The sequence below is a fragment of the Oncorhynchus gorbuscha genome, linkage group LG21 (assembly GCF_021184085.1).
Source record: "Oncorhynchus gorbuscha isolate QuinsamMale2020 ecotype Even-year linkage group LG21, OgorEven_v1.0, whole genome shotgun sequence".
NCBI classification, from domain to species: domain Eukaryota; kingdom Metazoa; phylum Chordata; class Actinopteri; order Salmoniformes; family Salmonidae; genus Oncorhynchus; species Oncorhynchus gorbuscha.
The window spans coordinates 16,569,804-16,596,264 of NC_060193.1; the positions used below are offsets into that span (position 1 = coordinate 16,569,804).

The window sequence follows — 26,461 nt, forward strand, 5'->3', positions numbered from 1 at the left end:
GATGTGTTATGAATGACCGAAGGTGTCTGAAAGTAAATACCGCGTCATGCGATATAGACTCTTTATGGATGTGTTATGAATGACCAAAGGGGTCTGAAAGTAAATACCGCGTCATGCGATATAGACTCTTTATGGATGTGTTATGAATGACTGAAGGTGTCTGAAAGTAAATACCGCGTCATGCGATATAGACTCTTTATGGATGTGTTATGAATGACCAAAGGGGTCTGAAAGTAAATACCGCGTCATGCGATATAGACTCTTTATGGATGTGTTACGAATGACTGAAGGTGTCTCACTTCAACTAAGCATTACAGGGAACTACAAAGTGTCAATAAATAGGTAATAAACGTTCTGCTGATTTATGAAGGTTCTCTCATGACTCACAGGTTACTGTGGGTTTAAATGGGTTGATGGGCCTGCAAAGCTTGTGTTTGTGTGTGTCAGAGCCAAGATGATTTGGAGTAGGCATAGTCCTACCTGGAGGGCTTGATAACAACCTGTTACAATTGGTGAATTTGTCAAAGACCTGACTTGGCCCAGCACCACACGGTATGGCTCGTTATATTCGTGTGTGTGTGTGTGTGTGTTTGTGTACTGAGGAAGCTTTAACTTGGTTCCAGAAGAAAGCCACTTTCAGTTTCCTGATGTTGGGGACTTTCATCAAGGTCAGTGTTTCTTGGGTGTAATGTAATCCTGCAGCACGCCATGTCACCCTTTATAAAGCACATGTTTATGTCACATTCGACATAGTGTGTTATGTCACATTTGACATTGGTGATTATGGCACACAGTTAAGCCACATCTGTGAACCCTTTTATAAAGCATGATACATACAGTTATAATAATTTGAAGTGCTCAAGAAGGCCACTAGATGTCATCTAATAAAATGAAAGTTACCAACATTCTGTTAGTTTAGTGGCTAACTTAGAAAGTTACCAGTAATATACCCTCCCTTTGCAATCTTAGTAATACCATACATTAAGTCAACTGAAATTGATGAGAGAGCAAGATAAATGTGTGTCCGCATGTTGTGTTAAGACGTTGTTTGGTACACATTAGGCCTTGCTCAGTCACGTCATCTTGCCTGAGACCTGGGGGCCTATTTTTGACAATTGCACAGGTCCTCCACAAACATAAGGTCTCATTCTCCCAGGGCTTGGTAAAAGTACTCTTGGGCGCGAGCTCCCTTCCGCACGACTATGTTGAGCAAGGCTATATTCTGTTTGGACTTGGTGTCTTTACTTTCCACCTCCTCCTTCTCCTCACAACTCAGAACTCCTCGAACATAGAGACGCAAGTATGGGCTGCAAGAGTCCCAGTCGATTCATCAACTCCATCCTGTGTTTGGTGATGAAGGCTTGACCAGTGGGGGTAGATGGGTTGGCTATAAACTGTTGCTAGCTGGGCTGTAAACAAGGCTATAACTAGAGTCGTGGCTGAATCAGAATTAGTTAGGTAACATTGATAAATAAGTTAATAATATGTTTTATTTACATAATAATGCTTATGTGAGATATGTCATTAGAATATCTTCTTTTGCATGATAATACTGTTGGCAGTTTGCAGTTCTCCCTTCTCTACTAGGGCTTAGTCACTAGGGGCCCAGAGAGGGAAGAGGTCAGGCTTGTCTTCTTATGGGAATGTGTCTGTAACTATTGTATGTCCCCTCTGCGGTTGCCCTTATCTTGATCTAGTATATGACCTAAGAGGCTCACTGTCTCCGTGACCTTGTCCAGGAGGGCTTGTATTTGAGATGGGAGTATCTAGAATTGACCATTGATATATGCCATTGGATGAGGTAATGTTTTGGTACTATGTTGTACCAAGAATGGGATAGGAGCTTTGTTTAGGAGACCAAATTGAACAATAATTTATAGCTAATGCTATCTGGCTATGGGCTACTCCTCTTTCAAGTAAAGTCTTCCTTTGTAATGTTCCTAAGATCTGTGTTTCGTCATGTGAGTTGAGATGGGTGTGTCTTGGCTATAAATGATACTAAGAACTGTTTTGTAAGGACTCTCAGAGAATTCATTTATAAGACACTGAATTGATCTGAGTGTCACAGGGCTATGCTGAAGCTCATATAATTAAAGATGAACTTTATGATATAACTCTGACTTGTGTGTGGTTTTCTCTCTCATGATTTGGTAATACAGGATATTTCCACAACACTAGGCAGAAACTACACTCTTAAAAAAAAGGTGCTAAGTAGAACCATACAGGGTTCTTAGGTATGTCCCTATAGGGAAATATTTTTGGTGCCGAGTGAGCTGGACCTGTGACGGTGAGCTGGATCCGCACACACACACACACACACACACACACACACACACACACACACACACACACACACACACACACACACACACACACACACACACACACACACACACACACACACACACACACACACACACACACACACACACACACACACACACACACACACACACACACACACATCTACACACACACGTGCACGCCCTCTACTAATGAAGACAAGTATCCTCTACTTGTTATGCACGTGAGTGAGGACCCAAAAGCGGTTTAACAAATACAGAGTCCTTTAATGTCAAAACACAGGGAAGACATAGATCCTCTTCAGATGTATATAATGGCAAAATAGACAACCCGCAGAGAGGGCGACAAATGAATAATAAAGTCCTTCTGATATTTTCAGAAGAGTCCCCTTCTTAGCAGCAGAGGAGAATAGCTGGGTTAGCGGCGACAGACTGCTGGTCTCTCTGGGTAGGCGTGGGTCGTAGAGGACAGAGGTACCTGATCACACATAGCATCAGATGAACAGGCAGATTCCGACAGGACGGGACAAGGGTGAAGCAAGCGAGACGATAGTTTTGTTCTGGCATGAGAAACTCAAACGAGAATCTGACAAAGACAGAAGCAGGAACAGAGAGAGAAATAGAGACCTAATCAGAGGGAAAAAGGGAACAGGTGGGAAAAGGGTGAACGAGGTAGTTAGAGAAGATGTGGAACAGCTGGGGGAAGGAGAGGAAGAGAAGGTAACCTAATATGACCAGCAGAGGGAGACGGAGTGAAGAGAAAGAACAGGAACAAGACATAATATGACAATACATGACACTACTATAACAGAACATGAACTTTAAACTGTTTTCCAAATTCAATGTTTTATAACCGGTATTACACAGTAGTGTGTAAAATCTTACCGTCTTCTAATACAGAAATAGCTGCAAAAGTCTGCAAATCATCTTTGTGCAGGTGCACGGAAACACATCAACCAACAGTCTCACCACATTGTAGGGTATGTTTCATGAAGACAGAGACAGTGCTGTGCTACTTGTGTAACAAACTGCCACTTATTTTCATCATGCCTCATTTTCTAGATAGAAAATAAATTCACTCAGAGGGGACAAGAGGATATTGTTAGAGTAGGTTACTTTTAGAATAAGGATTAAGCATTAGGTTTTGAATAAGGGTTAGGTTTAGAATGAGGGTTAGGTTTAGAATGAGGATTAGGTTTAGAATGAGGGTTAGGTTTAGAATGAGGGTTAGGTTTAAAATGAGGGTTAGGTTTAGAATGAGGGTTAGGTTTAGAATAAGGGTTAGGTTTAGAATGAGGGTTAGGTTTAGAATGAGGGTTAGGTTTAGAATGAGGATTAGGTTTAGAATGAGGGTTAGGTTTAGAATGAGGGTTAGGTTTAGAATAAGGGTTAGATTTAGAATAAGGGTTAGGTTTAGAATAAGGGTTAGGTTTAGGGCCTTTGATGGGGAAAAGAGAATACTGTTAGCCTGGCTGACACGCAGACCACATGACACAGAGAGAGGAGAGAGTCTGGAGGACTTTGAGTTTGGTATCAGCCAGACTACTTTTAGGGAGACTCTCTCACCACAAGGTGTGTAAAGAGGGCAGATGTGCAGCTCTGTGCTAGTTTCCTAACTAAGAACAGTATGGTCAGAGAATGATCATTTTGACAGCATGCATCAATCCATTTTAATGAACAGAAATCAAAGTAGGCATACAAGATAAAGCAATAAGAAATTATTTGATTTCACAAGACATTTACAAAAAAGTATATACTGTATATGTTGGTTTTGTTAACTTTAATCTTTTTAATTTGGGTTATTTAAGTATTTTTCTTGCATAGAAGTCAAAAGAGAAAGGACATTTAACCTTTCATCAACATTGATAAAAGTTGCATATTGTGGTTAAAAATGTAAATATATTGTAATGCAACATGATTATATATTGAACCATGCATTAATGTTCAAGCCCATTCTATAAACTGTTGGTTACATTGAACTACACTCATATTTAGAAAATGTTGACTCTTTTGTGAAGCTACATGATCCATGTATAATAACAAAAACAACAAAACAAGCCCGATCTCTAAACTGTTGCCAGCTTGGTTTTAATTGGGCTGTAGATGTTCTGTCTCCTGTGTTGCTCAAGGCTTGACAGTGAGCTGGGCCTGTCCATACACCTGTCTGAAGCCTCGTTTATACCTGGCGCTAATGGTCACGTGATGAGGTAGCCCCGGCTGCAAACTTCAAAACCAGTGTCTGGTTAAGACATATTGATGCCATAAGTCAGTGGGGCCACCTGTCAATGATTTTTAGAAGGCTGGTAATTATGATTTAAATGGTTTCACCGTCCAAATCAGTCTACACTTGAGAGATATCCAGACACAATGCGTTCCTGATTACAGAAAGATGTGATCACAATGGGTCATTTAATCTTCTACACCTGTATAAAAATGGACACAATCAGAATGGGGAAAAAGTGTGGGGAAAGCATTTAACCCAACCCTGCTGAATCAGAGGGCCCCCACCCTACGAGATTGAAATGCTCCATCCACATCAGGGACGAGCCTGCCGTGATCAGACTGGAACACACCACGTGTGTCTGTGTGCAGGGAAACACACTTTTTCCTCTTAGATGGTCCTGGTGAAATCTGATCCTCATTCCAATTTTCTGATATCTAGTGGCCTGTTTAGGTATTGAACTTACATGCATACTGAACTTACTACTGCTTAGGGAGCCAAGGAGGGTAATCAGACAGAAGGAACACTTTGACAAACACAAAGAGAGAGACGAGGGCTGAATTCAGCTGGGTTGGGGTCGATTTGAATTGAAGGCAGTCAATTCAGGAAGTTAACTGAAAATCGGGTATCTATTTTTAATGACTTCTCAAGAAACTGAAAAGTAGAGGTTATTTATTTCAAAAGTTGTTCCATTTTATTTGAAATTCAAATCACATCCTGAATTGACTGCCAATGACGAGATGGTCTTAATGGGATTTCTTGTTGTCGCAACAGTGGAAAGGCAGGCAGGAGGAAGAGCGATCAGGTGGAAACATTATAGCCAATGATAGGGCAGATATGCGTGTGAACAACAGACTCAACTCTGATATAAAGCCGGTTTTCTTAAAGTTGCCCAGATGCCAGGTACGTTCACTTGTATCAATACATTCTAAAAACCTAACCATTATGAAACTTAAATTATATCAAATAAGACTCCCTTAGCAAATTAGCAATCCCATTTTCTGCTGACCAAATCCGACACTCTCATAGACCTATATTCAAAAAATCCCTACTTGGTCTACTTATTGCTGTATTCTTGCGTGAATAGATTTTAAAGGGGGGGGGGGGGCTCTCGCTTCTCTTCTTCCTCTCTGCTTCAATTCAGAATGACCCCAACCCATGTATTCAAAATGGTTTCATGACCCATAATCCCTGTCCAAAATGTTCAGTCCAAAATTATTGAAAATAATTTTAGCATACCTGAATGGTTAATTAAGTAAATATATAATGCTTTATTAATCACACAAAAAGTAATTCAGTGTGAAACAGCAGAATAGGCTATGGAAGGAAATACATAATACAACAAAATATAAAAGTGACAAAACTGACCAACATTTACTGTAATTGTTTGTTTTTTAAATGGCATACCTAAACGGTTCAATATATACTGTATAATGATATATTGAACACTGAGAAATAATTTAGTTTCACACAGCAGAATAGGCTATGGTAGGAAAATACATGATAAAATAAAATACAAAATGAAGTGACAGAACTATAACATGCAGTGTTTTGGATTGAGGCTCACAAGATGATACAGTGTAAAGTATAATTTTCAAAGCCCAACAATTTCCATCCTCCACTATGACACCAGGGGGTGTCAAGCTTCAACCACAGACTTTCCTGATCAGCGTATTTACTTTTACCTGAGCTTGTTGTGTGCAGTTAGTACACCTGTGTAGTAGAGGCTGTTAAACGTTAGCCTTACATGGTCACATCACCTTTCCTGAGACCTGGGGGCCTATTCAAGACAGTTAAAAGATACATTTTACATGGAGTAGGCTAAGACATCATTAACTTGTGATGTAATGTGAAGAATATCCTTTCTGAACAGTATATTTTGAAAAACGCTTTACCCCTCTGAATGCATGTAATTCCCAGTAAAATGAATGCATGTAAATCCCAGTAAATCCCAGTGATTAGAAATCGACAGGTTCCTAATCTGGTAGGCAGCACAGATAATGTCAAACATAACTGGAGAGTGGTCTCCTATTCTGGTTGGGGTCGGAATCCTTAACTACACACCAGCCTGCTCTTGTCAACTTGTCTTCTCTTCCAGGGCCTTTACCAGGAAAGGGTCTACTTCTCTCAGTACCTGGTAGAACTGCTCTTGGGCACAAGGTCCCTTCAACAAAACCATTTCCAGCAGGGCCTGGTTCTTCAATGTCTTGTTTGTTTTGTTGTCCACCTCCTGCCTTTCCTCGTCATTCAAAACCCCTCGCTCCTGGAGAAGCCGAAGTATGGGTCGCAACAATCCCATACGGTCCTCCAACGCCAACTTGTGTTTCTTGAAGAATTTACCATTTGTGTCCTGTCTCCCATTCATGTTCACTGGTTTTGCAATGGTACCATAGCTGGCTTGCTTTCCCAACTTAGTCTTTAACTGTTCTATCTCTATATCCCTCTCCTTCACCTCATTCATCCAGTATTTTCTCTCCACTTTTGTGTCCTCATTGCTATCTTCTCCCATCAAGGGATGTTTCTGTTGGTTTTCTTCGGGGAGTCCTGGACAGTCTGTCTGTGTCTGTCTGTCTTTATTTGACGGACTGAGAAAGTCTGTCTGTGTCTGTCTGTCTTTATTTGACAGACTGAGAAAGTCTGTCTGTGCCTGTCTGTCTATATTTGACAGACTGAGAAAGTCTGTCTCTGAATGCTGATTAAGATAAGACTGTAGTCTTGTTATATCCTCATCCTTCTGTTTAAGGATCTCTTGCAGTTTTTTGATTTCATTCTGAAGGGACTCGTTGGATCTGCCATTTTCAATTGATAGACGTGAATAAAGTTTTCTAATTTTGTTCAAAATGTTTCCTTTCAGAGCGATCTTCTTCATCAACCTCTTGGTTGATATCCTTACAGGATCGGTGGCTTCTTGCTCCACGTAGAAATTCTCATATTTGTTTTTAAGAGACATGTCCTCTAATGTCTTGATCACCTCCCTGTTCTGTTGCTTGCGTGGCTTGTTGTCATAGAGAACATGACACCGGTTTCCACATTTTCTTATCAAATGTTCAAATGTATCTTTGGTTTTCTGCTCACTGAGGTCAAATTCAGCCAGTTTTTCCCCTTTTGTGAACAACACCACAGTATGATCCCATACTTTCTTGGTAAGCAGATCTTCCAGTATATTCTGCTCACACACATTAAAACTAGACTCTTTAGAGGTGGATTCAATGACCAAGATGACAGCATTAGGTCCGTCTTTAAATGACTTAACAGAGTCTTGGATCTGTCGCTTTATCTTCTTTTGACTGCTATAGAGTCCAGACTGACTCCAGCCAGGAGTGCGGATCACAGTTATTTTCTGATTTATTTTCTTCACACGTTGTTTATTACTGAATATCCAGAAAGAGGACTTCTTGTCAAGGATTATGTTTCCTACGGTACTCTTTCCAGCACCCTTACCTCCAATAAGCACAAAATCCAAACGATTAAACAGGACCTCTGGTGGTGGTTTAGTAGAGAAAAGACAAACAGAAAAACAGTGAGGTTTTATTTTGTGAAGTTATATGATAACAGACAGTATGATAACTAATGGCATTATTTTTTTCCTCCAAATCTGCAAACAGCAAACAGTATATGCAGTACATGTACAGCATTTGTTTATTCCTAGATTATAATGAAACGATTTAACATCTGCTGATTTAGACATAGTAGAAAGTATGCATGGTTTAGGCCCCAATTCAATCAGATAAAGACAAACCACACTGCAGGTTCAATCAAAATAGTATTTGTATCAAAATCGACACACTCTGCAAATGTTGGATACATTGGCTATTGACTCAACAACACACCTGTCTCTAAAATACAACATTAATATTCTAAGTGAATACGCAGTATGTTATTATTTGTCTGTAATTGAGTGAATTGGGGCCACAGGCATGATCCTTTCTTAAAGGAGTAACATACCCTCTTCATCTAACACTTCATTTGTAATTAATGGATCCTCATCAGTGTCTGGGAGAGGACACAGAGATGCATGGTTATTTATTATTTCATATGAATTCAACAATTATTTTGGTTAAAAGTTTTGATTGATGGTTGCAAATAATGATAGAAATCTAGTTCTGTCTGAGACGTACCTGTACATGTTTTACTGTGTTTGGCTCCCATACTGCATGTTATGTAAGACTTTTGTTTAAAATCCACTGGATCCACAGGAAACACTGCAACTACAGTTGACAATGGCAACCGGGATCTTTATGTCAAACTATGGAGAGAGGACACATTGGGAGTTAGTCATAAACTAAATGTAAAGAAAAGGTCAACTTTAACATATTTCTCCCTAGTGCTTCACAAGGGCTACAGAACCTGTGTTGTTTGGAAACCGCCAATCTGGCACTTGTTGCAGTTTAATATTTAATCTTTATTTTCAATAATAGAATAGGTTGTTATCAGTGCACGAATTGGACTGAATTAGTGTCAGGACAGTAAGAACAAGAAAGAATAAGGCTGTGACCTCAGCGATTTCCATTTGAAATAAACTCTCTGTAATGTAAATGGTAAAATAATTTGTTAACAGCATCAAGAGTAATGACTACTAGATATTTTTTAAGATGGTAACAATAATAAAATGTTTATAATAATACTACTACTACTACTTATTAAACTAATTATAATGACAGTATAATGATCAACTTTAGAAAATACATAGCAAACACATTATTTGAACGGGGCGGCGGGTAGCCTAGCTGTTAAGAGCAATGGGCTATTAAATGTTGCTGTTCACCTAGTGGTCTTAGGGATTCAAACCAATCTGCTGATGTGCCCTTGAGCAAGGCACTTAACTATAATTGCTTCTGTGAATCGCTCTGGATAAGACTGCCAAAATGTCAAATGTACTGCATGTAGACCGTTCATATTAAACTACACATTATCTGTCCATTGTGTCACAATATAAATGGGGTTCATTCTACTCAAGACAACATTCTATTCAAATCTATAGAGATGACACACCCAATTCTACAGAGAGTACATTCACTATTATTTCAGCCCTTTATTTGATATGTAGAATTAGCTGAAATGCAGTCAGATGTGTGTATAGAATATACTTAAGAAAGGCCCGAGGGTTGTGGTATATGGCCTTACCACGGCTAAGGGCTGTACTGATGCACGACGCAACGTGCATTGCCTGGATACATCACTTAGCCATGGTATATTGGCCATATAATGTACCACAAACCCCCGAGGGGCATTACTAACATAATGACAACATTAAACATAAATATTTTGTCATACCAGTAGTATACGGCATTCAGCCAATATATATATATCGCTTTTAAAGGACCCAAAGTCGCTTCGCATTAGTTTAAAAGAAACACAAGAAGAAGATAAAACAGTCCTCGAACCTCCCAGTTTATAAATGTACATACATCACTGTACACTGTACATTGTCTTGCAGAAAAAGGGGGGTCCATTCTACTCAGGAGCACCAATAGTCTCCAAATCATATATGTACTGTCGCATTCACAGGTAGTATCACATTTTCATTTCATTTCATTACAGTACAACGGTTTGATTTGTTTGATCGTAGCTAGCTACATAGCTAGCTACATAGCCGTCTTTGTATCAAAGATAATTGTGTAGTCTAGAGCGATTTTCTAGGTTAGCTAGCCAGCTATTGTCATTCTTTTAACGCAACGTAACGTAATCAACACTGCTAGCTAGCCAGCTAGCCCCCGAATAGCAGCACTGTCGAAACTATTACACTCAACGGAACGACTTGATTAGTGTAGTGTCAACAACGCACCCACTGCCAGCTAGCCTACTTCAGCAGTACTGTATCATTTTAATCATTTTAGTCAATAAGATTCTTGCTACGTAAGCTTAACTTTCTGAACATTCGAGACGTGTAGTCCACTTGTCATTCCAATCTCCTTTGCATTAGCGTAGCCTCTTCTGTAGCCTGTCAACTATGTGTCTGTCTATCCCTGTTCTCTCCTCTCTGGACAGACCATACAAACGCTCCACACCGCGTGGCCGCGGCCACCCTAATCTGGTGGTCCCAGCGCGCACGACCCACGTGGAGTTCCAGGTCTCCGGTAGCCTCTGGAACTGCCGATCTGCGGCCAACAAGGCAGAGTTCATCTCAGCCTATGCCTCCCTCCAGTCCCTCGACTTCTTGGCACTGACGGAAACATGGATCACCACAGACAACACTGCTACTCCTACTGCTCTCTTCGTCCGCCCACGTGTTCTCGCACACCCCGAGAGCTTCTGGTCAGCGGGGTGGTGGCACCTGGATCCTCATCTCTCCCAAGTGGTCATTCTCTCTTTCTCCCCTTACCCATCTGTCTATCGCCTCCTTTGAATTCCATGCTGTCACAGTTACCAGCCCTTTCAAGCTTAACATCCTTATCATTTATCGCCCTCCAGGTTCCCTCTGAGAGTTCATCAATGAGCTTGATGCCTTGATAAGCTCCTTTCCTGAGGACGGCTCACCTCTCACAGTTCTGGGCGACTTTAACCTCCCCACGTCTACCTTTGACTCATTCCTCTCTGCCTCCTTCTTTCCACTCCTCTCCTCTTTTGACCTCACCCTCTCACCTTCCCCCTACTCACAAGGCAGGCAATACGCTCGACCTCATCTTTACTAGATGCTGTTCTTCCACTAACCTCATTGCAACTCCCTCCAAGTCTCCGACCACTACCTTGTATCCTTTTCCCTCTCGCTCTCATCCAACACCTCCCACACTGCCCCTACTCGGATGGTATCGCGCCGTCCCAACCTTCGCTCTCTATCCCCCGCTACTCTCTCCTCTTCCATCCTATCATCTCTTCCCTCTGCTCAAACCTTCTCCAACCTATCTCCTGATTCTGCCTCCTCAACCCTCCTCTCCTCCCTCTCTGCATCCTTTGACTCTCTATGTCCCCTATCCTCCAGGCCGGCTCGGTCCTCCCCTCCCGCTCCGTGGCTCGATGACTCATTGCGAGCTCACAGAACAGGGCTCCGGGCAGCCGAGCGGAAATGGAGGAAAACTCTGCTCCCTGTGGACCTGGCATCCTTTCACTCCCTCCTCTCTACATTTTCCTCCTCTGTCTCTGCTGCTAAAGCCACTTTCTACCACTCTAAATTCCAAGCATCTGCCTCTAACCCTAGGAAGCTCTTTGCCACCTTCTCCTCCCTCCTGAATCCTCCCCCCCCCCTCCTCCCTCTCTGCAGATGACTTCGTCAACCATTTTGAAAAGAAGGTCGACGACATCCGATCCTCGTTTGCTAAGTCAAACGACACCGCTGGTTCTGCTCACACTGCCCTACCCTGTGCTCTGACCTCTTTCTCCCCTCTCTCTCCAGATTAAATCTCGCGTCTTGTGACGGCCGGCCGCCCAACAACCTGCCCGCTTGACCCTATCCCCTCCTCTCTTCTCCAGACCATTTCCGGAGACCTTCTCCCTTACCTCACCTCGCTCATCAACTCATCCCTGACCGCTGGCTACGTCCCTTCCATCTTCAAGAGAGCGAGAGTTGCACCCCTTCTGAAAAAACATACACTCGATCCCTCCGATGTCAACAATTACAGACCAGTATCCCTTCTTTCTTTTCTCTCCAAAACTCTTGAACGTGCCGTCCTTGGCCAGCTCTCCCGCTATCTCTCTCTGAATGACCTTCTTGATCCAAATCAGTCAGGTTTCAAGACTAGTCATTCAACTGAGACTGCTCTCCTCTGTATCACGGAGGCGCTCCGCACTGCTAAAGCTAACTCTCTCCTCTGCTCTCATCCTTCTAGATCTATCGGCTGCCTTCGATACTGTGAACCATCAGATCCTCCTCTCCACCCTCTCAGAGTTGGGCATCTCCGGCGCGGCCCACGCTTGGATTGCGTCCTACCTGACAGGTCGCTCCTACCAGGTGGCGTGGCGAGAATCTGTCTCCTCACCACGCGCTCTCACCACTGGTGTCCCCCAGGGCTCTGTTCTAGGCCCTCTCCTATTCTCGCTATACACCAAGTCACTTGGCTCTGTCATAACCTCACATGGTCTCTCCTATCATTGCTATGCAGACGACACACAATTAATCTTCTCCATTCCCCCTTCTGATGACCAGGTGGCGAATCGCATCTCTGCATGTCTGGCAGACATATCAGTGTGGATGACGGATCACCACCTCAAGCTGAACCTCGGCAAGACGGAGCTGCTCTTCCTCCCGGGGAAGGACAGCCCGTTCCATGATCTCGCCATCACGGTTGACAACTCCATTGTGTCCTCCTCCCAGAGCGCTAAGAACCTTGGCGTGATCCTGGACAACACCCTGTCGTTCTCAACTAACATCAAGGCGGTGGCCTGCCTCACACAGGAAGCGGCGCAGGTCCTAATCCAGGCACTTGTCATCTCCCGTCTGGATTACTGCAACTCGCTGTTGGCTGGGCTCCCTGCCTGTGCCATTAAACCCCTACAACTCATCCAGAACGCCGCAGCCCGTCTGGTGTTCAACCTTCCCAAGTTCTCTCACGTCACCCCGCTCCTCCGCTCTCTCCACTGGCTTCCAGTTGAAGCTCGCATCCGCTACAAGACCATGGTGCTTGCCTACGGAGCTGTGAGGGGAACGGCACCTCAGTACCTCCAGGCTCTGATCAGGCCCTACACCCAAACAAGGGCACTGCGTTCATCCACCTCTGGCCTGCTCGCCTCCCTACCACTGAGGAAGTACAGCTCCCGCTCAGCCCAGTCAAAACTGTTCGCTGCTCTGGCCCCCCCAATGGAGGAACAAACTCCCTCATGACGCCAGGACAGCGGAGTCAATCACCACCTTCCGGAGACACCTGAAACCCCACCTCTTTAAGGAATACCTAGGATAGGATAAGTAATCCCTCTCACCCCCCCCCCTTTAAGATTTAGATGCACTATTGTAAAGTGACTGTTCCACTGGATGTCATAAGGTGAATGCACCAATTTGTAAGTCGCTCTGGATAAGAGCGTCTGCTAAATGACTTAAATGTAAATGTAAATGTAAATAACAAGTCCGGACAGGGCAGAAACAAGACGTCCACAAGGCGTCAGCGTCGGTCCGTGATTACTGAGGTATATAGCAAGGATGGGCAACTACAGTCCTCGGGGGGCCGGAGTGGTGTCACACTTTTTCCCCATCCCTAATCAACATAGCTGATTAAACTGATTGCATTCTCAACTGAAGATCATGATTAGTTGATTATTGGTTTTAGATGTGTTAGTGTGACACCAATCAGCCCCCAGAGGACAGTGAAATGTAATTTTAGGAATGCCCATCAATGTGGTAGGCCTACCATTTGTAAAACACCCCCAAAAAATATGTCCGGTCTGGACACAAATAAAACGGACCGACGTCAGCGTGCTTACTGGGGTGTAGCCAACCATGCCACCTGGAACTTTATGTATTCTCATCCATGTTGTAGGCCCACCGTTTGTAAAACAGGCTGTTGTGTTGGTTTTGTTAGTCCTGATTCCTGTGACTAATCATTTAGGTTATTTAAGCTCTAAATATCAGCTACCTATCTTTATCAGGAGGAGCCTATTTGCAATGTGTTACACAGCGGGGAATGGAGAAGTATTTGACTTTTCACTATGATCAGCTCGTAAATAATTGACAGACACCAACTTGAAACCACTGATCATGACAATTTAGCCCATGAGATGTAACTCTTACACAGCAGTTGTGAGTAGCCTAATTGTCCATTCCATATTGTCCATTTTACTTCGTCCTGTTTTTAGCATATGTTGTTTGTGAACATGTCAGCACGTTTTTTATTTGATTGGGCACCATTTAGGTTAGCCTATTTAATCAGAAACCTGCATGATGTAAAAGGTTTGTCTCATTACATTGCCATACATTTTTATCTCCAGCCCGTAGTCTACAGAAAAGGCCACATACTCTTTCTACCATATCCTCTATCTGCTACATGATTTATGTTGGTGGAGCGCTGCAGACATGTGTCTCTCTAACAGCACCCTGGAGAGGCGCTGGGAATGGACAAGATAATTATTTTGTGTCTGTCACATTCGTCATAACGAGGAGACCAAGGAGCAGCATGAGATGAATACATTCTTCTTTATTTAAACGAAGACCACTAAACAAAATAACAAAAGTGAAGCTATAAACACGAGTGCTGACATGCAACTACACATAGACAATAACCCACGAAACCAACATGGGAAATGGCAACCTAAATAGGATCCCCAATCAGGGACAACGATAAACAGCTGCCTCTGATTGGGAACCAATTCAGTTCACCATAGACCTAAATTTACCTAGACATAACAAAACCCCATAGAAATACAAAAACCCTAGACAGGACAAAAACATACATACCACCCTCGTCACACCCTGACCTAACCAAAATAATAAAGAAAACAAAGATAACTAAAGGTCAGGGCTTGACAGTGTCCCTGCCTTTGACAAAGTGGGGACTACTTATCATAGGGCGGCATCAGTGCTCACCTAAAAAGCCTATTTTTCAGCTTTCTGAAAATTAAATATTTGTCGTCCATCCCAGACTTCTAAAAAAAAAAAACTCAGGTGATAACCATCTAGACCTGGTTCCTCTAGTCAAGGACTCCATAGTCTAGAAGTCAGTATCCTCTCCTCAAATGACAGAACGTGAACGTAAAACTGAATTAGATTTTTATGGATATTCCACAGTGAGCTACAATCTGGTCAGCTGTGTATAAAGGTTGTCTGTTATGAGGTAGGATTGGCGTGGCTTTTGAAAATGTAATGTGTCTGCATGTTCCAAAATGAAAAATAAATATCTCTCTCTCTCTCTCTCTCTCTCTCTCTCTCTCTCCATATATAGTGTTGTTCAGATTTCCCTCTGGGATGGTCCTCGTAGACATCATACATCCTTTCCATTAGAGTTTGAACTCAACTAGTACTGAAGTATGTAAACAAAGTATGTTTAGATTGTCAGTGTTCCATGCAGGTGTTGGCTGTGTTTCATTCCAGGAAAATCTTCACTTCACTTCACAGATCTGAGACAAACTGCCACATTGTTTTGGCATATCCAGTCTGTGAAGAGGAGGTGATGAGAGCATAAGGGAGGGAACATCTTCCTGGAATGAAACACAGCCATTGTCTCTCTTGTTCTCTCTGTAGAAACCCGTAACTACATGACTTGTCATACAGTACCACTGACCGTGTTTACATGACAGTCATAAAACCAAACAGAATGGTTAGTTGTGTGATAAAATTTAGTTTATAGCTGTTGAGATGAAATACCCTTGAGATTAAATGCTGGAAGATGTTGCATGGAACATTTTCAAAGTATCTACAGTACATTAAAAATGTATTAAACCTATTGAGTTAAATGTTTTTATAAAGAGTAAATACTAGGAAAATCTATTTTCATCCATATCAAATAATTTAAAAAATCTTTGTCTGCATTCAACATCAGTCGAAGGATAGAGGGAATACACTAGAACTTTCTTGCAGATCTGGTATTACGAAAAATAAACATGTCTCTGTGTCCAATATTTTTTGCAGATATACTTATTCATAGATAACTATTAAACACAGATACACATAATTATATTAATGTATTATTTAATGATTTGATATAGTTTTGATGATATAAGCATATAAGTCTTTTTTTGCCTTAGCGTCAAGAGACAACAAAAAATAACATTTAACTAATTTAATAAATGATGCATATTGTGGTTAATGTTCTTATTTTACAGGTCTAAAAGTGAAAACTAAACGATTACATTGAACAACACTAAAGTTGCATAGTTAGAAATTATTTCCTATTTTGTGAAGCTACAGTACATGATCCATTTACTAAAGTTAACAAAAACAACCCCAATCTCTAAAACGTTGCTTGCTGGCCTTTCTCCTGTGTTGCTCAGGGCTTGACGGTGACCTGGGTCGACATACACACAAAGACGTGCTTGTTTTTGTTTACATTTTAGCAGACACTCTTATACAGAATGACTTCCTTAAGTTACTTCCTCAAGAGAAAATCTATTTTTCACCTAGTCGGCTCGGGGATTCTAACCAGCAACCTTTTGGTTACTGGCCCAATGCTTTTAAGCCTCCTGCTGTCTCTACATTGTAATTATCACACACATTACATCTTCTTAAACACAATAATGCTCGACTGTATATAGTACCAAATAATGGTTCTTTGGCTTGGAGCCATAGTGGATCCCTTTAAAAATAGAACTAACTACACAGTAGTGAAACTACATGCAAAAGGGAAATTGGTGTATTTATGCTGTTTTTCAAATACACAGATCACTTTATACATCTTTATACATCTTCCCAAAGAAAGAACCAGTAGTTTGAAAACTTGACATCATAATTCTCTCATGATGCTTTGTTGACAATATAACAACAAAATAACACCCTCTGTCTGGGAAAACACCCCATAATGTTATATAAGATATGTTCTATTTAATTATCTATTCAACACAATTAACAGGCACTCACCAGACAATGAAGCCATCTTCTCATGGAGACAAGTATTCTCTACTATAACAGAACATTAACTCAAAACTTCATGACGTTTTTTAAAGCAATGATGGATATTCCACACGCATCCGCACAATCTGTTCAACTGTGTCTGATGGTGTTCTGCTATGACGAAGGAATGGCGTGTTGAAACCTCCATGTTAAAATCTCTCTCTCTCACCCTCCACCACCCATCTCGGGTCTCTCTCTTGTCTTTTGGCTGCACGTTTCATTCCAGGGACATGTTCCTTTCACTTTGCCTTTGTTCACTCCACTTCACAGATCTGAGATTACTGGTAAGGTGTAAGCAATAGCTCCATCTAGTTTCCGACACATTGCTTTCACATATCCAGTCCTAACAGATCTGTGAAGGGAGAAAATGAGAGCAGAGGGGAGGGAATAACATTCACAATAATGATGAAGTGTGCAGAAACGTTGTATTCTTATTTACAATAAAGGTGACTCCAAAATGACACTATATTAACTATTTCTATTTCTATTTCTATCATATGATGGAAGATGCATCATGCGGGTCAGATTTCTATATTTTGAAAGTTACATATCTTGAAAACTTGATTGCTGACATGCAAAACATTTTGGGGCAATGTCAACAAAGGACTAATGAAACAAATACCAAAATAGTTTTTGGGTGGAGTTTTCCTTTAACATTTAGAATGAATACACAGTACCATTAGTCTTTGTCTGTAATTGATTGAATTGGGACCATAGGCATTATCATTTCTTAAATGATTAACCTATCGTCTTTATCTAACTCTTCATTTTTTATTATTAAAACCTTATCAGTGACTGGGAAGAGGACACAGCGATGCAGGGTAATTTATTATTTCATATGAATTCAAAAATGATTTTGATAAAGAAATGTGAATTATTTTTGGGGGGGGCAAGTAATGATCTGAAACATATCATTTTTACTGTGTCTGCCTCCCATACCGCAATGTCATATAAGATTCGTGTTTAAAATCCACTAGATCCAAGGAACTACGGCAGATTCCATTTGATAGAAGACAATGGCCGGGTTCTTTATATCATTCTATGGAGAGAAGACACTTTGGGAGTTAGGTCAGGCAAGGAAAATGGCAACCTTTAGATATAACTCCCGAGGGCTTTCACAAGTGATGCAGAAGCTGCATGGTTTGGAGACTGCCAATCTGCCATTTCTTGCAATTTAATATGATTGTTTTAGAACTGCTTATATTTCAAGCTTATATACGTCATGTTATTTGTAACTTTAGCCATTCTTACCTCACCTGGTCAGTTTTTGACATAAAGGGGAAGTTCAGTATTTTAAAACCTTAATTGGTTTCTCACCCTCAACTATGGGCTAGGAGAAACTCTAGTCCTTGGTCCAGTTCTTTAGAAAAGCCACTACAAACTTCAGCCAAGTTCAGCCACTGCTATCTAAAATAAATCCATGGGAGTGATAGGTGAATACTAATCGCCGCGTGAAATCAAATATCATGTCAAACCACATAATATACACTACCGGTCAAAAGTTTTAGAACACCTACTCATTCAAGGGTTTTTCTGTTTAAAATAAAAACTATTTTCTACATTGTAGAATAATAGTGAAGACATCAAAACTATGAAATTAACACTTAAGGAATAATGTAGTAACCAAAAAAGTGTGAAACAAATCAAAATATATTTTATATTTGAGATTCTTCAAATAGCCACCCTTTGCCTTGATGACAGCTTTGCACACTCTTGGCATTCTCTCAATTAGCTTCACGAGGTTGTCACCTGTAATGCATTTCAATTAACAGGTGTGTCTTAAAAGTTCATTTGTGGAATTTCTTTCCTTCTTAATGTATTTGAGCCAATCACTTGTGTTAAAGATAGCCCTATTTGGTAAAAGACCAAGTCCATATTATGGCAAGAACAGCTCAAATAAGGAAAGAGAAACAACAGTCCATCATTACTTTAAGACATAAAGGTCAGACAATACGAAAAATGTCAAGAACATCAAGTGCAGTCGCAAAAACCGTCAAGTGCTATGATGAAACTGGCTCTCATGAGAACCGCCACAGGAATACAAGATCCAGAGTTACCTCTGCTGCAGAGGAAATTGCAGCCCAAGTAAATGCTTCACAGAAGTAACAGACCCATCTCGACATCAACTGTTCAGAAGAGACTGAGTGAATCAGGCCTTCATGGTTGAATTGCGGCAAAGAAACCACTACTAAAGGACACCAATAATAAGAAGAGACTTGCTTGGGCCAGGAAACACGAGCAATTGGACCGCTGGAAATCTGTCCTTTCTTCTGGAGTCCAAATTTTATATTTTTGGTTCCACCCACCGTGTCTTCGTGAGACGGTGTGGGTGAATGGATGATCTCTGGATGATCTCTGCATGTGTATTTCCCACCGTAAAGCATGGAGGAGGAGGTGTTATGGTGTGGGGGTGCTTTGCTGGTGACACGGTCTGTGACTTATTTAGATTTCAAGGCACTCTTAACCAGCATGGCTACCATTGCATTCTGCAGTGATAATGCATCCCATGTGGTTTGCGCTTAGTGGGACAATCATTTATCAACAGGAAAATAACCCAACATTCTTCCAGGTTGTGTAAGGGCTATTTTACCATGAAGGAAAGTGATGGAGTGCTGCATCAGATGACCTGGCCTCCACAATCCCCCGACCTCAACCAAATTGAGATGGTTTGGGATGAGTCGGGCTATAGAGTAAAGGAAAAGTAGCCAACAAATGCTCAGTATATGTGTGAACTCTTTCAAGACTGTTGGAAAAGCATTCCAGGTGAAGCTGGTTGAGAGAATTCCAAGAGTGTGCAAAGCTGTCATCAAGGAAAAGAGTGGCTATTTGAAGAATCTCAAGTATAAAATATATTTTATAATATAATATATTTTATGGGTACTATGATTCCATATGTGTTATTTCATAGTTTTAATGTCTCCACTGTTATTCTACAATGTAGAACATAGTAAAGAAAAACCCTTGAATGAGTTGGTGTTCTAAAACTTTTGACCAGTAGTGTAGTTGATTTGAGTCGATGTCTTTTAAAAATGGTACACTCTGCCTTTTTATGAACAATGTTAGATGAACTCTCCAAATGGTTACAATAGTAGTTTAAACTAACTGAAAGTAGACTATGGTAAGCTTTAGTTTAAGTTCTATAATTATTTAAATAATTATGTTCAATAATTATATTATATGCATATTGTCTATGGGTAACATCCTTAAACACTTTTGGTTTGGTTCTTTTCTCTTAACATGATTCGTTTTGTTATTAACTAAGCTCGTTTCTCTTAACATGATTCGTTTTGTTATTAACTAAGCTCGTTTCTCTTAACATGATTCGTTTTGTTATTAACTAAGCTCGTTTCTCTTAACATGATTCGTTTTGTTATTAACTAAGCCCGTTTCTCTTAATATGATATAGTTTTGTTATTAACTAAGCTTGTAAATGAACCAAGAAGAGTGAAAAGACTCCTCGGTCATTACAGCATCGGTTCTCCAAAAGACAGTTATATATAATGTGTTGTACTTAATTATGTGGTGATCAACAGGCACTCACCAGACAGTGAAGCCATCTTCTCATGAAGATAAGTGTCCTCTACTATAACAGAACATCAACATGAAAACTTCATGAGGTTTTTGAAAGCAATGTTTTATATCCGGTATTCTACAGTCATCTGTTCAATCCATTCAGCTGTGCCAAAAGCTTTGTTTTAACTTGGTGCTGTTATGCTTCCCTGGTCCTGATCTTTTAGACATTCTGAATTAGACCACATTTTCAGGTCTGTGTTTACACACGCTATTAAAGTGTCTCTTACCCACCCACTGTGTCTGCATTGTGACCAGATATCCTTGTTGTCCCTCCCTGTATGCAAATTATTTGACAGATATTCCTTTAAAATCCTTTTAAGACACATATTGATGTCATAAGCCAATGGTGCCACCTGTCAATGTTTTTATAGTTGCGGGATAATGATGATTTCAATGGTTTCATTGTCCAGATCTGTCTGCTGGCAGGTAGCCTACCGGTGAGAGCGTTTGAATGCAAGTTCGAATCCCGAGCCAACTAGGTGAAAATTCTGTCAATCTGCCCTTGAGCAAGGCATTTAACCCTAATTGTTCCAAGGTCGATGTCAATAATGGCACATCCCTGGCTGTGACCCAACTCTCTGAGGGCATTTCAGGGAGAGTGGGTTATGCAAAAAACACATTTCCATTTCACACCACACACTCGTACATTTTACACAATTGTACATGTGTCAAACAGGACAAATACAAGTATCTATTCACACTAGTCACACTTGTGAGATACCCATACAGGATGTGTGCATTTCTGATCCTAATCATCTCAAAAGGTGCCTTTTTGATCAACTACACTAGTTTACACATGTGGGCACAATCAGGATAAGGGTCACATCTTAGCACCATGTATAAACAGAGCTCAAATGTTTTCTCTATGAGGAAGGAAGGGTGTGGTTGTTGTTGAGCCTTTTGAAACTGTGTTGTCTGCATGTGCCTTTCTCTACTGTTGCCTGCTTTCACTCCTCTTCACCGACTTGAGACAACTGGTAAGGTGTAAGCAGCTCCATCTAGTTTCCGCCACATTGTTTTTACATCTCCAGTCCTATCAGATCTGTGAAGGGAGGAAATGAGAGCAGAGGGGAGGGAACATTTTCGAGTAATAGAACACAGCCATCTTCTATATCGTTCTCTCTGTAGTTCCCCGTAATCACATGACTTCTCATATCCTCCCAGACACATATTGTGGTTTGTATCATCATGAACTTAGAAACAGTTGCTAGAGTCTGTAAAACATATTTGCTTTCACTTCCCTTCCCTTCATAAAACTGCACGTTGCTCCAACACCATCATTAAGTTTGCTGACAACACAAGTGGTAGGCCCAATCACCGACAACGTTGAGACAGCCTATAGGGAGGAGGTCAAAGACCTGGCCGTGGGGTGCCAGGACAACAACCTCTCTCTCAATGTGAGCAAGACAAAGGAGCTGATCGTGGACTACAGGAAATGGCAGGCCGAACAGGCCCCCATTAAAATCAATGGGGCTGACGTAGAGTGGTTCGAGAGTTTCAAGTTCCTTGGTGTCCACATCACCAACAATCTATCATGATCCAAACACACACAGTTGTGAAGAGGGCATGACAAAACCTTTTACCCCTCAGGAGTCTGAAAAGATTTGGCATGGGTCCCCAGATCCTCAAACAGTTATAAAGCTGCACCATCGAGAGCATTTTGACTGGTTGCATCACCGCCTGGTATGGAAACTGTTCGGCATCTGACCGTAAGGCACTATAGAGGGTAGTGCGTATAGCCCAGTACATCACTGGGGCCAAGCTTCCTGCCATCAGAGGAAAACCCATACAATTGTTATAGACTCCAGTCACCCAAGACATAGACTGTTTTCTATTCTACTGCACGTCAAGCGGTCCTGGAGCGCCAAGACTATGACCAAAAGGCTCCTTAACAGCTTCTACCCCCAAGCCATAAGACCGCTGAACAATTTATCAAATGGCCAACAGACTATTACACGGACCCCACCCCCTACCTCCTCCATTTGATTTGTATACTGCTGCTACTCGCTGTTTGTTATCCATATGCATAGTCCCTTCATCCCTACCTACATGTATATATTACCTATAACCTGTACCCCCGCACACTGACTCAGTACCGGTTCCCCCTGTGTATAGCCTCGACATTGTTATGCTATTGTTACTTTTTATTATTTTTTACTTTTAGTTTATTTGGAAAAAATTTCTTAACTCTTCTTGAACTGCATTGTTGGATAATGGCTTGTAAGTAAGGATATCACTGTAAGGTCTACACCTGTTGTATTCGGCGCATGTGACAAACAACGTTTGGTTTGATTTATTGTAATATTTTATCACCCACAGCCTGCACTCGGAATGACTGCTATGGGGAAGGACTTCACAAGCAAGACTACCTAAACCATCTAAATTGGAACATCCATCTCAGGAATGAGTATAGTAAGTACAACCCCTTACAGATTGGATTAGTTTAGAAAAATGTCAGTTGTTTATCTTTGTATAGTATAAGCAAAATGAATCAATCAATGTGCATTGGTTGTAAAACTCACTGGAAAAATCTGACTATCCTGTTTAATCTTACATTCTAAATGCCTGTGTTTAAGATGAGAACACTTATTGGCAAATCTAAATGCTTCAGTTTTAAACACTGTTGTTTAGGTTATAAACATGTCACATGTTTCATGGTTTCACCTAGTATACTGCATACACTCAGTGTACAAAACATTAAGAACACCTTCCTAATTTTGATTTTGCACCCCCTTTTGCCCTCAGAACAGTCTCAATTCGTCAGGGCATAGACTTGAAATGGTTTTGAAAGTGTTCCACAGGGATGCTGTCCCATGTTGACTCCAATACTTCCCACAGTTATCAAGTTGGCTGGATACCCTTTGGGTGTTGGACCATTCTTGATACACATGGTGAACTGTTATGCGTGAAAAACCCAGCAGCGTTGCAGTTCTTGACCAAAATCGGTGTGCCTGGCCCCTACTACCATACCCCGTTCAAAGGGACTTAAAAATTGTGTCTCTCACTCTCTGAATGGCACACATACTGTACACAATCCATCTATGAATTTTTTCAATGCTTAAAAATCCTTCTTTAAACTGTTTCCTCCCCTTCATCTACATTGAGTATGGTTACATGCACACAATATTGAGATAATTGTGAATAGTCTGATTAATATAATAGTTTGTTTACATGCTTTGCAAGAAAAATGATTTCCCTAACAATCTTGTTTACATGGACACATCGGAAATCAGGCTACCTGACGGCACTCTGATAAATGGAGAAAATCGGCAATCAAAATAATGATACCTGTCAGCACAGGTGTCAGCTAGATATGACGTGCAGGAGCTTGCAGGGATTTGTAGTTTTGGGAAAAATCACTTTGGGAAAAATCTATAGTTGAAAAACTATTGTAACCATTTCCCTGTTTGACCGCTAGGTTTTATGGATATTACGACACCTCCACTGTGTGGCTCCATACTGTACCTAAGAGCCAATCCCTTTGATGCGAGCTCACCCACCTTAAGCACATGGCAGTCTTCCTGAAGCCCTCATTCACTCTCTGATACTCTGTGTAGTCTGGTACAAATCCAAAATAGATTCATTAGTTGTCAATGGACACTTCCAGACGTATGAAAATAAAGAGGATGTGTGAAGAAATGCTTTAATTTTGTATCGACAGAATGCTCAAAGACAAAATGTTTATGTTTCCCATTGCCAAAGTAACATTGTAAGTACTGTTAGACATTTGTTTGGACAATAATAATCTAATGGCTAAAGGTGTGTGTGGGAAGTGATAAAGCACTTTTAGAGAAGAATATTGAGCAGAGGTCAGAGATTTAAATAATTTAGCTCCTCACCGACAAGGTTCTCCGGGTGTTTCAGCTTGATGATGTGTTTCGAACCCTGAGCAGTGGTAGTCGCCTCCATCCTCCTCACAACCACGGCTCACCAGCCTCTCTGTCCATCCAACCTGTCAATGGTCTCCTTGGGAGCCTCTCCTTGTCTCCCCACCTTCCCAGGATGCACCATGACACGCGGGCGTACACCTCTTCCAGTTCCCTCTCCCTCAGCAGTGACCCCTGGAGGCACCCCTGGACAAGGTCAAATTGAACGGTTCAAGATTATAGAATGAAATGACTGAAAACGCAGTCATTTAAGATATAAAGTATGTCATATTATATTTGAATTTACTTCTACCCGATGCCTTTTATGATGGATTTTGATTGGGTTCTCATAATCCTGAGAGGAACATGATGTTTGTACTGGTTAGTTAGTGTTTTTTCTCACACACACACACACACACACACACACACACACACACACACACACACACACACACACACACACACACACACACACACACACACACACACACACACACACACACACACACACACACACACACACACACACACACACACACACACACACACACACACACACACACACACACAATTAAATTGAACTCCTTACCGTCTTTATCCCTGAAGCGACCTCCACCAGAGTTGATCCTTATCTGAAAATGCCTCTTGATCTTCTCCATGTCTTTGTCAGAGTTAATTTTCCTCATCTCTCCTCAATCCACTGTGGCAACCCTGGCACCATTGTATTATACCATTGTCTCTGAACAGTTGCTTGAGTTTCTTATCTTAAATCAAAGTCATCCATAACATTTTTACTTGTTTTCTTTTTTTCTTTTTTGTCTAATTTTCTTTTTTGTCTCTGGCCTGTTATTCTGGAACACTTATACACAAACAGTGACACATATTTGTGTTTAGAAAACTATCAAAGGGCTAATATAATACAATATCAAAATTGAATACGGAAAAGGAAACTGATATTGCTTATAGTTACAATATTAACAAGAAAAGGGTTCATTTACATATATGACTATAAACAAAACTAACCGAAAAGATGACAAAGATCCATGACATTGACTGTTGCCAATAATGAACTGAGTCTGAAGTGAGTAGCACATACACTACAAAGTCTGTGGACATCCCCTCAAATTAGTGGATTTGGCTATTTCAGCCACACCTGTTGCTGACAAGTTTATAAAATCGAGCACACCACCATGCAATCTCCATAGACAAACATTGGCAGTAGAATGGCCTGTACTGAAGAGCTCAGTGACTTTCAACGTGGCACTGACATAGGATGACACATTTCCAAGAAGTCAGTTCATCAAATTTCTGGTCTTCTCGAGGTCAACTGTAAGTGCTGTTATTGTAAAGTGGAAATGTTTAGGAGCAACAACAGCTCAGCTGCAAAGTGGTAGCCCACACAACCTCACAGAACTGGATCGCCAACTGTTGAAGCACGTAGTGTGTAAAAATCATCTGTCCTCAGTTGCAATACTCACTACGAGTTCAAAACTGCCTCTGGAAGCAACGTCAGCACAAGAACTGTTCGTCAGGAGCTTAATGAAATGGGTTTCCATGGCAGAGCAGCCACACACAAGCCTAAAATCACCATGTGCAATGCCAAGCGTCAGCTGGAGTGGTGTAAAGCTCGTCTACATTGGACTCTGGAGCAGTGGAAATTAGTTCTCTGAAGTGATCAATCATACTTCATCTGGCAGTCTGACAGACAAATCTGAGTTTGACGGATGCCAGGAGAACGCTACCTGCCCGAATGCATAGTGCCAACTGTAAAGTTTGGTGGAGCAGTAATAATTGTCTAGAGCTGTTTTTCATGGTTCAAGCTAGGCCCCTTAGTTCCAGTGAAGGGAAATCTTAACACCACAGCTTACAATGACATTCCAGACAATCCTGTGCTTCCAACATCGTGGTAACAGTTTGGGGAAGGGCCTTTCCTGTTTCAGCAGGACAATGCCCCCGTACACAAAGCGAGGTCCGTACAGAAATGGTTTGTTGAGATTGGTGTGGAAGAACTTGACTGAACTGCGCAGAGCCT

General features: G+C 41.3%; 1 protein-coding gene across 8 annotated transcripts; it reads right to left on the reverse strand.

Moving 5' to 3' along the window:
• Positions 1-5,775: 5,775 nt before the first annotated feature.
• On the reverse strand, positions 5,776-26,235 carry LOC124007807. 8 transcript variants are annotated; one of them, XM_046318581.1, is made up of 8 exons: positions 25,019-26,235; positions 24,743-24,784; positions 24,403-24,636; positions 24,064-24,121; positions 20,532-21,605; positions 8,643-8,770; positions 8,470-8,517; positions 5,776-8,004 (listed from the first exon to the last, which is right to left on the reverse strand). In XM_046318581.1, the coding sequence occupies exons 6-8, from the start codon at positions 8,671-8,673 to the stop codon at positions 6,602-6,604; spliced, it is 1,482 nt and encodes a 493-aa protein (XP_046174537.1). In that variant the 5' UTR covers positions 8,674-8,770; positions 20,532-21,605; positions 24,064-24,121; positions 24,403-24,636; positions 24,743-24,784; positions 25,019-26,235; the 3' UTR covers positions 5,776-6,601. The 8 variants fall into 8 exon arrangements, with proteins under 8 accessions (XP_046174537.1, XP_046174535.1, XP_046174538.1 ...); XM_046318579.1 differs by having other exon boundaries at positions 24,737-24,784; XM_046318582.1 differs by lacking the exon at positions 24,743-24,784.
• Between the last annotated feature and the right edge of the window lie 226 nt (positions 26,236-26,461).

What these genes read in the sequence shown, in the direction of transcription:
- LOC124007807 (XM_046318582.1), bottom strand. Translation starts at nt 8,673, where the DNA reads ATGGGAGCCAAACACAGTAAAACATGTACAG. An exon ending in ACACAGTAAAACATGTACAG is followed by an intron (nt 8,518 to 8,642) that starts GTACGTCTCAGA and finishes GTCCTCTCCCAG; the next exon opens with ACACTGATGAGGATCCATTA. An exon ending in TGAAGTGTTAGATGAAGAGG is followed by an intron (nt 8,005 to 8,469) that starts GTATGTTACTCC and finishes AACCACCACCAG; the next exon opens with AGGTCCTGTTTAATCGTTTG.